The sequence below is a fragment of the Glycine max genome, chromosome 2, assembly GCF_000004515.6.
Source record: "Glycine max cultivar Williams 82 chromosome 2, Glycine_max_v4.0, whole genome shotgun sequence".
NCBI classification, from domain to species: domain Eukaryota; kingdom Viridiplantae; phylum Streptophyta; class Magnoliopsida; order Fabales; family Fabaceae; genus Glycine; species Glycine max.
Window position 1 is genome coordinate 29216464 of NC_016089.4, and position 13966 is coordinate 29230429.

The following is a 13966-nucleotide window of genomic DNA, read 5'->3' on the forward strand; positions in this document are numbered from 1 at the left end:
ACACAGTCACACTCATTTCTCGTGATCGAAATTTTGGAGGCTTTAACCGTAGCCAGAAGAGTGGTGCCTGGCGTTGTTACGAATCCGGCTTCGAGCGCTTAAGATCCATTTGCTAAACCCAATATCACTACTAAAAAAAGGCCTTCTACATCGGTTCTAATGGCCTTTCTACATCGGTTATGACACGTGCTGATAACCCAGTGTCGTTGAATAACAACATCGGTTGAAGGACCGTCTTTGAAGGGCGATTGTTCTACATCGGTTGTGTAGCAACAACCGATGCAGAATGTGAGTTTTCTACATCGATTCTAAGGATGAAACCGATGTTGAATGAGTAGAAATGAGAAGGTTTCTACATCGGTTATCAGTCAACCGATGTAGAATGGGTACGAATGTGAAGGTTTCTACATCGGTTATCAGTCAACCGATGTAGAATTGGAAGGGTTTTTACATCATTTATCACTCGACTGATGTAGAATGAGGGGATTTTCTACATCATTTATCATTCAAGCGATGCAGAATAAAGATTTTTTTTATATTATTTTTGCGAAATTTATAAACCCAAGTCAAATTTCAGCCCATACCCATTGACCCAAAACATCTAAAAGTGCTATTAACAATTCAACACAATCCCCTAACTACCCACCACACATAATTCTACACAAATATGCCCTCTTTTCTAGATTCTTCAAACCATAGCCAAATTCAGTTTTACAAACTTCAAAGAACAAAAGTTGCACAAGTATAATCAATGGCTATGCTTATGGTTATCAACTACCCACCACACATAAGTTAAATGAAAAATTAATCAATGGCTAAATGATCAAGCATGCCAAGAAAAAAAATACAATTTTCGTGTTAAATGATCAAGCATGCCAAGAAAATTAGGTGGGAGTTTAGGTGATCAGTTTTAGCTCACAAATACAATTTAACATCACAGAAGACAAGTTATTGTTTTATGATTTGAACTTCCTCATTTTTGTTTTTAGAAAAACTTTTGGATTATTTTATAGGGCATAAAACCAGAGGGATCAGCTTTTGGCTCAACACAATATGGGGCTAAGGATTTGGAGAGTCTACAGAGGAAAGAGAAGAAGAGGGACACATGGTAGAGGAGGCAGTTATGCAAAGTGGAGATTCTGTTGCAGCTGAAGCTATGATTGAAAAAGGAATATTTGGGAGGGGGGATATTCAGAAATTGTGAGTAAATGGCCTGGGGCCTGGCACCTGAGAGGTATATCACTTGAGATCCTAATCTTTATTCTACAATCTCTCTTTCTTTTGGAGTGTGCATTGTGAATTGATAATTTCTCTATGTTATGTGAATTGCTGTGAGATCTAGTAGTTTGGTTTAACTCTAGAGATAGAGGGTCAGAGGGGTGCATGTGTTGATAATTCCATCATTATCAAACTGCTTCTCTTTTACCCTCTTCAGCACAATGATCAATGAACAATCTTGCTAAAAAAAATGTGCAGGCTGACAAAAGTCATAATTTTAGAAAAATCCCAACACATTTCAAAGGAAAATCAAAAAGGACCTTCCTGCATCCAACAGGAAATACAAACCGAATGAGAATCAAGCGCTTACTTACCTTCAATGCTACCAACACATGCTTTAAGAAAAGTTTATTTTCATTTCCATTAAGCCTCTGTCTGGCAACGGAGATGAGAGACGAAAACCATGAAAATAAAGAACAATGCTTCACTAGATGACGGGTAATTTTATGCAATTTAACAGATTTATTTATCACCTGCAAAGTAAATAAAATAGCCCAATGTTATATTGGTAGAGGAAAAAGGAGTAGTCACAGTGAGAATCACACATAGGAAAAAAGCATGTTTCATCAACATCTCAAACCATTGGGTTCAAAATCAGAAACTCCTTGACATGGATGTCATCACAGCTATGAAACATTCAAGCTTATAAGAGAACAATAAGTTAAAGTACTATGATAGACAGAAAAAAATAAAAACAAATTTTAAGTATGTGTAATTACCTCAATAATCAGGTTCTTAGACTCAATCTGAAAGAGGAGAGACGTAAAAACTCATTAGCTTCTCAAGGATAGAGTTCCTGATATATATCGCAACATCATCATCTGAGTTCATCCCTGCATATACTAGGCAAAGCATCCAAGACCTCTCTGCTTTGAAATTGACAGAGGTACTCCAAAAAAAGTTATCAAACATAACCTACAAAATTGAAGCAAATGGATTTTTCAATAAAAAGCAAAAAATTCCATTAAAAAAAGTCAACAAATTGTGAAAGAAATTTCAAGGCCATAGATATATACCCTCATATTCAACTTAGATGAATGTATAAAAAATGTACTGATAGCTGCATAATGATCATGTGCCGGATCTAACAATACACAAGATGCCTCTGCAGCAAATAAAGCAATAACTGATGGGATTCTTTGCCATGGCTCTTCTATGCTGTTTTGAACAGAATTTAATAGAAGCCGAAGTCCCATTACATCCTTCCTCTTTTGGCACTTCTGTAAGACATTTTGATTGCTAATCAAACATAATCTTTGAACAAGGAATAATATGTATATACACAAAAACAGAAAGGCAGTCATTAATATGATATAATATTTGAATTCCATAGAATCCTATCCAATACACTATTATATTCTCTAATAATGCCTCATTCAGAGAGCGCTAACCCCTACAAATCAGCCCCTGGAAAAAGTCCAAGCCCAAAAATTCAACAAATATTCACTTTGGCCCTGGCTTGCAAACGGTTTTAGAGGCTTCCACAACCTTACAGTCTCATAAGATTCTCTAGCTGAACTTTCCCAGCAGGCACTTTCTGGACAAAAAAAAAAAAAAAAAACAGCAAAGTTGTCTAATCTCTTTCCATATCAATAATAAAAGTTTTCCCACTATAACATGAGCAAAACAACAAAGAGACACTATAAACACAACTCAATCCCAAAGCAGATGAAAGAGAAATAAAACACCCATAAAAGTACTGACATTTTTATCTAACCAATTTACCAAATTACAGTAATACTATAAAAAATTAACAAAAAAACATACTGGCAGATATTTAGCATTCTTTTTCTTGCTAAAACATCTGAAATGAATCATGAGAAACGGCCCCATGGAAAATGACCAATTGAACAGTCAACATACAAAATACAGTATTACACAAAAGACCTCACAAAAACATCCTTGTTTTTTCCAAAACATCTGAAAAGAAGCATGAGAAACTGCCTCAGGGAAAACGAACAGCCAACATACCCATTTTCACAAACCCAAATCAGATTATTCCATAAAAAAAAAAAAAAAGTAGCTCTCCATATGGGAATAAAAAAAGTATCAACAATATAGAAATAAATAAATAAATTTTGAGTTATGGAAAATAATCTGGCATTTCCAAAATGAAATTTTATATGATAAAAAAATAAACATAAACTGATACACATGTTACCAACCTCTACTGCATTCTTAAATTTATCAAGAGTGCCATACGCTAATCTTCTTATCCCTTGGTCTGGGGAAGACAAGCTAACAAATGCAATCGCAAGCAACCCTGAACCAGCAAACTCCACAGGCGCTACATAAGCCTTTGAGAGACTATGAATTGAAAATCGCAATATAAATACAGGATCATAACGTTCTTTATTAACTGTTGAGATAATGATATACTTTAAACTTTAAAGAGAAAATTTAATGATGTTAAATTGAATTTTTTTAATCCATATGAATCTCACTTTAAAGTTTAAACGAATACTTCTAACACCATGCCAGATCAAATCACAGACCTTGTTTATAAAAATAATTTAATTGCATGAGGTTTCAACTAATATAATCTAATTTAATAGGAACATTTTAGCAGGAGAATAAACAAAATATGTAGCATAGATTAAAATTAAAGTAAATTAAATTCGGTGGAAGTACGAGTGTTTTCTTTCATGGGTAAATCATAAATGTGAAATCAAACGGACTTAATTAATGTGGATGGAATTGTTTGACAGTTTGGATCAAACTCAATTAGACTTATTTAGACATTAATTACAAATAACGATTATGTTTTTAAAATTTGTGATGCAATCTAATCCATAACATTTAATTAAATTTATTATATATAGATTAAATTATTAAATATAAAATATTATAGTTTTTTAATATAATTTATTAAATTAATCCATTCTTGCTTTTTTATTTTATTTTTTTGTTAATTTTTTAATATTTTTTAGTGTTAATATAATATTTTGTTTTTATCAAAATTAAAATATTCTAATAACATTGAGTTATTCTATTAATCAAATGTTATAAAAATTGGTCTTTTTTAATATATTTAGTCATTATATATTTATAATATTTTACATAAAAATAAATTATTGTTTTAAAAAATAAAAATAATTTTAAAATTGTCAGTTTCAAATGAATCAACTCGTTTATAATTGAGATGACTTAGTTTAAATTTGACAATAAAAATTCACAAATCCAATTAAGTCACAAATGTTTTATAAGCTTGAATAGCGAGGTTAGTTAAATTTTATTAATATAATACATTTCTATTTTAAAGTTGAGGTTTAAAAGAATAACTGGTGAGATCATACTTGATAATGTGAAGTTTTTTTTTTCACTAAAGGGTCTGTTTCTGCTCAACTCAATAACAAGGTCTAAAAACTTAGATTGAATTTAATCTCCAGCAGAGAGGCATACCAGCTTATTCTCAACAAATACCAATGCATGGCAAGAAGCCAGGATTTCTACTGTTCGCAGAGGCACTTTACTCGTATCAGATTCCAAATCTGTAGTTCCATTCAACCCAACAATTCCAGAAAATTCCTACAAAGTAGGAACTAAAATGTTACACCACAAACTATGGTCTTAAATGAAAAATCAATATCATGACAGGTATGGACATACCATGTCATCAGAAGTAAGTGTCCCTGTCTTGTCAAAACAGCATATATCAACATGTAGGGCAAGGTATGTACAATAAGTTACATAAAAACCAATTTCATATGATCTAATATATCTAACAAAGTAAAGGATGTACAACAGTATAAACATAGTGGCAGGCCTCCAGGTACCTTTCTGTTGGGAAAACTCGGACTTTCCCGCTTCGTGAAGTTAAGATAGACACTTAGTAATTAAAGGTAGTAATGGGAGCACACGATTATAATTTTCCAATATGGAGATTCTTCCACTATACAAAGTGATAGTATGGTTACAAGGATGTGTTTACAAAATTGTCTCAGTCTATGGTGGCTCACTCAAGCTTGAGGATAGAGACTTCCCAAGCTATTTATCTCTACTTGGATCTATTAGGAATGAAGGCTCCTACCCTTATTTATACTACTCCACCTCCACAATGAATGGTGGAGATTACTTGTATCCTAGGGTGGAGATTAATTCTCTAGAATGCTCCACACATTCTAGGAGTCTCTACACTCTTCTACTCTTTTTCATATCCTTCCATAAGGTTCCAGAAGGTTCCACACATCTCTAGAATATTCCAGAGGTTTCCACATTCTTTCACAAGCTTCTAGAGAGTTTTACACTACTCTAGAGTTCTCCAGGACGTTCTAGAAAATTCTACACTTTTCCAGAAAGCTCCAAAATTTTCTAGAACCTCTCGAATTAAGGAGGGATCCCAACAAATCTCCCTCTCCTGACTTAATTGGGGGGTAGTAGCAAACTGGCACCTTGGATACCTTATGTCAATGTGCTTTGGTCAGCTATTGATAATTCCATTGGTAACTCAGGAGGAATCACAGAAGTAACAATAAGTGAACAACTTAGTATAAGTTTATACTTGCTCCTTGTGGGATCTTCTAGCCCCTGTAAGCATAAAAATTAACAATTTACCAAGCCATATCACAATTTACCATTAAGACCAAACCATATCAATGTTCACCATGCAATTGTAGGGAAACATTACCTTAACAAGCACATAACCAGCAGCAATAAGAGCAAATACAACCAGGAATAAAATGAAGAATCCACTTTCCCAGCTATTAGCAGTCACCTATAATATGTCAATTGAGAAACCAGGAAAAAATCATCAAAACGACACTGAAATCACAAACTCGGGTTCAGTAAGGTCTGGATCACTTTACCCTTTCCGTAGAGAATAAGATTGTTCGCATCAACTTTCCTTGACTTGTTTCAAACCCCGTTCTCAAGATAACAACCAAGCAGCCACCATCAGGTGTTTTTAGAGGAAAACTCTTGACTCCAACAAAATTTAAAAAAAAATGAGAAGCATGAACACTAGCTCAACATCAAACGAAAATATATAATTTCTCAGCCGGAAATAACCTTATCTGGAGTGTGCTGCAATATTTTTGTTCCACCAAATAACACATGGTTTTTATCTTGCCTTGCTGACAATGTCTCCTCCATCCCCCTACCCGCAATTGAAATCTAAAAGGATGGTCATATCTAAATAAGAGTCGTGCAAGAGAACATGACAAATAAAAAAGCTCTGGTTTCCATAGGCTTCTCAGATATTCAGATATACCAACCAACCATAAGATTGAAGATGTCATATCCCAACCATATTTATTTTTCACGTGAAAAACAATGAATTCATATTATCATATACATACATAATTACATAAACAAGTAAACATGGAGGCTTGGACATGCATAAACATTTAAATTTTGGAAAGAACAAACTTAAGTATTGAATGCTCTATATAAATATAAACCATAATATAGTCAATCATCAATACAGTAGTTATATAGTAAATAAATAAAGACAGGAGGGAAAACTCAGTGTGGCAACACTATAGCTCAATAGTGAGCAAATGACAAACTAACTAAATATTAACAGAAGATCTCATCATGTCAATAATCTGTCTGAACAAGTTGTTCAGCTTCCTGGGTGAAATCAAATATCATTACTTTTAGATATTCAAGACATAAAACCAACATAGAAGTATGTCGAGAGATACTTAAGACATAATTACTGCCAACAATGTCCACACAAGCAAACAAATGATGCAATTTTGGCAATCAGACATAGTCATCTACATAAAAGTTTAAGAAAGTGTGATCCCCTCCCCCACAAAAGCAACTTATACTTTTGAGCATATCATATATCCATCAATGATCAAACAAATATATTAGTGTGAGTAGTTCGGAAAAGAGTAACACCTTCCATTGAGGGGTAGACTCGCCTGTTAGAATAGCTTCATTCACAATCACACTTCCAGCCAATAGAAGCATGTCTGCTGGTACAGACTTCTCCTCCCCATTCTGACCAGAAGAGCGACCTATGGAGACAACATCCTCAGGCAAAAGCTCTGTACCAGAGAGTTTTACCCACCTATAGAATCCAAACAATATGCATGCAAGTATGAAAATTTTATTCCTTTAAACCCAAATATTGATTATTGGTTATTAAGAATTAAGAATGAGATAGCATACTTGCCATAGCGATGTACCATTAGGATCTGACTATCCACTCTAACACGTCTTAACTCAGTTAGAGTTTTCAACCGACTTTTTGCCATGGTTGACTCAAACATAAACAGCATAAATAGAGTGAACAAACTATAATACCAATATTCATCCAAACACCAGAGACCCACACAGAAAACCTGATCATAATATAAGCAAGAACCACCACGGGTAAGGATTCATCCCCAATAACCATGATATAAAAAAAAAAAGTCTCACTGTTCCTTCACTCAAAAATCGTGATATTAACCACCTTTTTTTTTCAACCACCAACCCACACGAACCTACACCTGCAAGCACAGATGATGGTGATGCACTCTCGCACGTGTGTAGAAGAACCACCATTGTTCTCCGTCTTCATCGCCGTGTCGTGTCTTTCTCATGAAGAGCATACGCAGCAGAATAAGAAAAGGTGGAAGCATAGCTGGAGGTAATAGGAATTTCCGACATCGAAATTGGCAGAAACAAAACGAAGAAGAAGAAGAACAAAAAGAAGTGAAGATGAAGCACGTTACATGTATGGTATGATGGCATCGGCGATGACGGCTAAGGAACCTTAGAGGAGGAAGAGCATCGAGGAGGGCAATAGCGATGACGGCGGAACCCTAGAAGCGGAGTCGAAGAATGAGAGGGAAGTTGAAGAGTGAGAACGCGAGAGGCTGGAGAGAGAAAATGAAATATTAAAAAATGTAGAGTCATATTCTAAGGTGGTTTTTATAAAAACCATCTTAGAATTACGGTCTTTTAAAGGCGTTTTCCCAAAAACCGTAATAGAGGTGTTGCATTTATTTACCAAAATGCCATTATGTTCTTTCTAAGCCGGTTTTCCATCAACCGGCCTAAAATGCCTGTCGTAAAATCCCACTTTTCTAGTAGTGTATGTCAACTCCTCTAAACAATGTCACTGCCCATAACAACAGCATGGCGGAATTTTCAACAATAAACCTCCTTTCCTCGCCGAATTGAATTGTGTCTGGGTGAACCATAGTGAACGTGTTCAACAATAGATAATATATCCTCTGAATAATTTAAATCCAACCAATTGGATGTCCCACTTGGCTTAATGGCTGCAAAACAATTTCATGGACAGAGGGAGGGTCATCGATTGTGGTTTCCTGGTGACAAACATGAACTAGCTCGCAAAGTGCTAATTGTGCATAAAACACAAAGAAAGCCCTACTTACATTACAAACAACATAAAAAAGATAATACATGATAAAATATAATTTAAGTGGAGAAAAGGGAGAAATCCCTCTGATCCTTTTGTTGGATATGATTTTAAAGTAAACCATAAAAATTAACAATCTCGTCATATAATAATTATGAGTGTAACAAAATTTTACATTTTCTATTTTTCTATGCATACTAATTAAATTCTAAAATATTATACAAATAATATTTCCTCGATATGCTAAAATTATTTGATAAAATTATTTATTGAAATAACTAAAAAGTATAAAATAACATGAAAATAATAAAATTATGATTTATTTTAAAAAGATAATAAACAAATTAAAGAAATATATTAAACATAAAAATGGAAGAACATAAAAAAACTAGAAAGTTAATAACGTCTAAAAACACTAAAAATTACAATAAAAAATATTAATAAAAATTTATTTACGGAACAATTTTTTAACTAATAAAAAAAATTAAAAACTATGACAAATACCTTGTCCAACTTAAAATTGACTTCTCCAAATCCTAAACTGGTGGTATATTAAGCAACGAATAAGTATACTTTTTTTTAGGAAAGAATAAGTACAAACTTACCAACTCTAGAAACCAATGAAACCCTGAATTTGATTCGGGACATGAAAGCCTCGATCTCAACATCAACGAAAGATTTTATCAAAGCTTTGGGCAGCCCTACTCCAGGTGAGAGCGACCCGTATCGTACGTGTACAGAATCAAACAATTAGCATAGCCACTTCTTCACATAAAATGGTGAGTTCAGCAAAGTAGCAACTTATTGTCTAAGCCATGAACCTTCTTCAATACGTGTTTCTCTCACCCAGAGCAGAAGTGACCACAGAAAAATGAAAGGAAATTAAGGAAAAATGGGTTTCTTCTTGGTTGGCTTCAATTTATTAGTGTTTTCAGCCTTGTCCACTAGTGACTTCAGTGCTTATCTCTTGTGAAGTGTGAACTTGTCTAGCATGTGGACTTTTATTATATTTATGTATTAAAAGAGGGTTGGTGATGAGAATCTTGAAATTGGCTAAATACATGCTAAAGGCCTAAGTGGAGAAGGACGAAAGCCCAAGTCGAGAAGGATAAAGCCCTTGAGTGGAGAAGGATGAAGGCCCAAGTGGAGAAGGATGAAGACCCAGAGGCAGAGACACTATCAAAATTATTAATTGTTGTTGAAGGTCCAAACTAATTTAAAGGCCCAAGTTAAATATGTTTTTAGTTATAATTTTTATTTATTGTAATTTTGGCTCAAACTGTTTAGAAGGCTCATGTCTATTTTATCTTTTTGTTCAAATACACTATAAGTATTGGTTTTTATTTTCAATAAAGAGGACTTTTGGCATTTGATAAAATTTGGTGAGAGTTTCTCTCTGAGTTCCTTATTGAACCAATTATCAGACTTATCAAGGTAATCCTTGTGGCATCTATCCTGACTTATCTTCCTTCACCGGAAGTGGCGTCTACCCTAACTTATCTTCCTTCACTGGAAGTGGCGTCATCCAAAAAACTCTACAGCCTGTATCAAACGATCCGCTCCTAATTAGGTTCACATCATCTGGTATCAGAGCTTTGGCTCTTGATACAGGTTCTATTCTATCCTATTTTTTTTTCTTTGTAATTTTTTCAGGTTCGTGTTTTGTCCTTGTTCTGTTATTTGCATTTTTGTTTACATCTTGTTTCGTTTTTGTTTGTGTCTTGTGTTCTGTTATTTGCGTTTTTGTTTTTGTTCTTGTTTCTTGTGTCTTTCAGACTTTGTGTAAAAAAAATCTGTTTAAGTTCTGTTTCAAGTAAAAAAAAAAAAAAAGTTGCAGAAATATTTAAAAAAAAAGAGAGAAGAAAAGAAGAAAAAAAAAGTGGATGTTTGATCTTTGAACACGAAATTGAGGCAGTTAGAGGCTTTTTTTTACTGAAAATCGTGTACCAAATCCCCTTTATCTAGATTCTCCTCTGAATTTTGAGCATTTTGATATATAGTGGGTCTCAAACAGACAACCGTAGCAAAAATTATGAGCATTTGAAGTTTACTTGTCATATCTGTTTATCTTATTTGTTATCATATCTGTTATCCAACTTAAATCTAATTTGTTATCCAAATCTAATCTGTTATCCAAATCAAATCAAAATTTGTTATCCAAATCAAATCAAATCTAATTTGTTATCCAAATCAAATCCAAGCTATCCAAATCAAGTCTAATTTGTTATCCAAATCAAATCCAATTTGTTATCTAAATCAAGTCTAATCTATTATCCAAATCAAATCTAAATCCAAGTCAAGTCTAATCTATTAACCAAAATCAAATATGATTTGTTATCCAAATTAAATCTGCTACACAGTTTGTGATAATTAAACTGTCTTTCCTGTTATATACCTTGTGTGTCTAATTTGATTCATCCAGGAACTTAAGAGGGAGTGAGTGGTAAAAGGCAAGAGTGAAAACATCACACAAAAGCCTATATTGAGAGCATCAAACACGAGTGAACTACCATCAAAGAGAGAAACACGTGAGTAGAGTGTGATGAGGTCCTGAATTTTTTTTTTAATTTACTGCAAAATTCTTTGTTCCTTAATCATGGCAAGAGTTGGTGACAATGGTGGTGTATATCATCAATTGGACGGATCTCAGCGCTTATTTCTGGACGCGATGACTACACAAATGCAATGTTTGTTGAACTGTAACAAAGAAGAACTATTCTACAGACGAATAGTCAAATCTTCCTTGTTTACTCTTAAACCTCTATCCCCTAGAGAAGTGTGTGATGACCAAATCAGAATGAGAGAAAAGAGAGAACAAGAGAAAGAAAATAGGGAGACACCACAAAGGAATATGAAAAAGAAGAGTGATACACCCGAGGAAAAGAGTGATACACATAAGAAATAGTGATACACATGAGAGAAAATTTAATTATTTTGCAGAGGCGAGTGAAATGAGGAAAGTGTTACCTGCTCATGAACCACTCAATCTACAGTATTGCAAAGACAGTAAAATTTCTACTGATAATTCTAATGAGTTTATTATTTTTATTTCTCCTAGTGTTCAACCCTTATTGCAGGAATTTAAAAATGTCTTTCCTAAGGAGATTCCTCATGGACTACCACCTTCAAGAGGCATAGAACATCAAGTTGATCTCCTCCTCGAAGCTTCATTACCTAACAGGCCAACTTACAAAAGCAATCCCCAAGAGACTCAACGTAAGGATGCACATGCCAAAGTTGAGTATGTGAAAAGATATTATGACCAGGTGAATGTGCAAATTGCAAAGAAGAATGAAAGTTATAGCAAGCAAGCCAACAAGAAAAGGAAGGAAGTGGTACTTGAACCCGATGATGATCTTGGACATTTGAGGGCAAATGTTTTTCAAGAAGGAGGGAATGATTAGAATCCTGAAACTAGCCAAATACAGACTAAAGGTCCAAGTGGAGAAGGACAAAGGCCCAAGTGGAGAAGGATAAAGCCCCCGAGTGGAGAAGGATGAAGGCCCAAGTGGAGAAGGATGAAGGCCGAGAGGCAGAGACACTATCAAGACTATTAATTGTTGTTGAAGGCCCAAACTAATTTAAAGGCTCAAGTTAAATATGTTTTTAGTTATAATTTTTATTTATTGTAATTTTGGCCCAACTGTTTAGAAGGCTCATGTCTATTTTTATCTTTTTGTTCAGATACACTATAAGTATTGGTTTTTATTTTCAATAAAGAGGACTTTTGACATTTGATAAAATTTGGTGAGTTTCTCTCTGAGTTCCTTGTTGAACCAATTATCAGACTTATCAAGGTCATCCTTGTAGCGCCTACCCTGACTTATCTTCCTTCATCGAAAGTGGCGCCTACCCTGACTTATTTTCCTTCATTGGAAGTGGCGTCATCCAAAAAACTCTACAGCTTGTATCAAACGATCCACTCCTACTCAGGTTCACATCAGTTGGAGATTTAGTAAAGGTGAAAATATAATAATATGTTGTTCCCAAAATAATAGTTGTCCTAGATTATCTTATACAAATTAAGAAAGAATATGATAAATAAATGAAAGAGACTTATAATTTTATAAAATTAATCTTATATTATCATTAATTTATTTATAAATTTTATTATCTCATTATTAATATTATAAGAAATATAAGTAAAAAAATAATAATTAATGTTACATTGAAAAATTAAAATGACAATTATGTTGTGATATTCTTTTTTATGACAATTATAATAAAAAAAGAAAAATGTATAAATAAAAGATAATTCTCATTTTATAAATCTTTTTATAAAGTTAAGTTATTCTCACACCTAAATTTATAAGATGGTAATAAAATCTGTTTTAACTATTGTTATTATGGTTATTAGACCATTATTAAACTACTCATAGAAATATCCAATAAATTTTATGTTCAAGATATCTAATCTTTCACATGATAATGATAAGTTGAAATCCTATAGATAAGTGATATAACTAAAATATAATATATTATATTCATTGTTCTTCTTTACTTATTTACTCTCCTTTTCTAAGTAAATAGGAGAGTACTTTTTTAAAAATAAATTAAAAAGGAAAGTAAATAAATGGATATAGCAACCGCCGAAAACAACTCTCACATTATGGGTCTTGTAAGATTAAGATGAACTCAAAATCACGTTCTAAGAAAAACAAAGGATGCAATAATCATGTATCGATAAAAAAAAAAAAAAAAGATGCAATCATTCATCGACTACGCCGAGAGTTAGCCGACACCATTGACTTCAGTTTCGACTCGTTCCAAAAGTACATTGATAAGATGGCTATTGTCTTTAGTAAACATTGATCAGTACTGAGTGGTCTATAACAGCTGCGTCTTCTAATGAAATGCACAATTCAATACGACATGAACATTATTGGGCAAGTTGAGAATGAGATCAGCAATATGACATAAGCACTACATGCTTATGTACGTCCTTGCTCCAACTGTCGCATGCCTTCAATATTTCCTTTTGTACGTTAATTTTCTATACCATCTATTTGGTTTAAGGATTTGTAGTTTATCACTCAGTTGCATATATATATATATATATATATATATATATATATATATATATATATATATATATATATATAGTAATGGTATGATAGATTTTCGTTATGTACGTGTGTATTTTCTATCAGAGTAAATTATTTTAAATATAAATAAATTAAATATTATATAAAATCAATTATTAAAATAATTTATGTCCGGTTTATTCAGTATATACCCTGGTTAAGTGACTGGGCTAGTAAGGAGTTTACTTATATTTAGTAATCAGTAATTAACTTCTTTAAAATTAATTATTCAGATATATTGGGACCAAGGTTGTCTTGTTATATATATGTCATTTAATTACTT

General features: G+C 33.2%; 1 protein-coding gene and 1 non-coding gene across 8 annotated transcripts; both read right to left on the reverse strand.

Moving 5' to 3' along the window:
- Window positions 1-1634: 1634 nt before the first annotated feature.
- LOC102667145 (probable manganese-transporting ATPase PDR2) lies at window positions 1635-9540 on the reverse strand. 7 transcript variants are annotated; one of them, XM_041013616.1, is made up of 11 exons: window positions 9205-9540; window positions 7399-8498; window positions 7126-7297; window positions 6286-6390; window positions 6084-6194; window positions 5906-5992; window positions 4681-4806; window positions 3444-3585; window positions 2295-2498; window positions 1998-2193; window positions 1635-1751 (listed from the first exon to the last, which is right to left on the reverse strand). In XM_041013616.1, exons 2-8 carry the CDS (start codon window positions 7506-7508, stop codon window positions 3517-3519), a joined length of 780 nt encoding a protein of 259 aa, XP_040869550.1. In that variant the 5' UTR covers window positions 7509-8498; window positions 9205-9540; the 3' UTR covers window positions 1635-1751; window positions 1998-2193; window positions 2295-2498; window positions 3444-3516. The 7 variants fall into 7 exon arrangements, with proteins under 7 accessions (XP_040869550.1, XP_040869552.1, XP_040869556.1 ...); XM_041013618.1 differs by lacking the exon at window positions 9205-9540 and having other exon boundaries at window positions 7399-8090; window positions 8225-8808; XM_041013622.1 differs by lacking the exon at window positions 9205-9540 and having other exon boundaries at window positions 7399-7855; window positions 7947-8808.
- MIR4416C (microRNA MIR4416c) lies at window positions 9279-9474 on the reverse strand. Its single transcript, NR_126626.1, has one exon. It is a non-coding gene; the product is annotated as a microRNA MIR4416c (primary transcript).
- Window positions 9541-13966: the final 4426 nt, after the last annotated feature.

Coding starts and splice junctions, on each gene's coding strand:
- LOC102667145 (XM_041013616.1), bottom strand. CDS start 7,508: ATGCTGTTTATGTTTGAGTCAACCATGGCAAAAAGTCGGTTGAAAACT. Junction 7,298..7,398: donor ATGGTACATCGCTATGGCAA/GTATGCTATCTC, acceptor TGGATTCTATAG/GTGGGTAAAACTCTCTGGTA. Junction 3,586..4,680: donor TATTTGTTGAGAATAAGCTG/GTATGCCTCTCT, acceptor TTCAATTCATAG/TCTCTCAAAGGCTTATGTAG.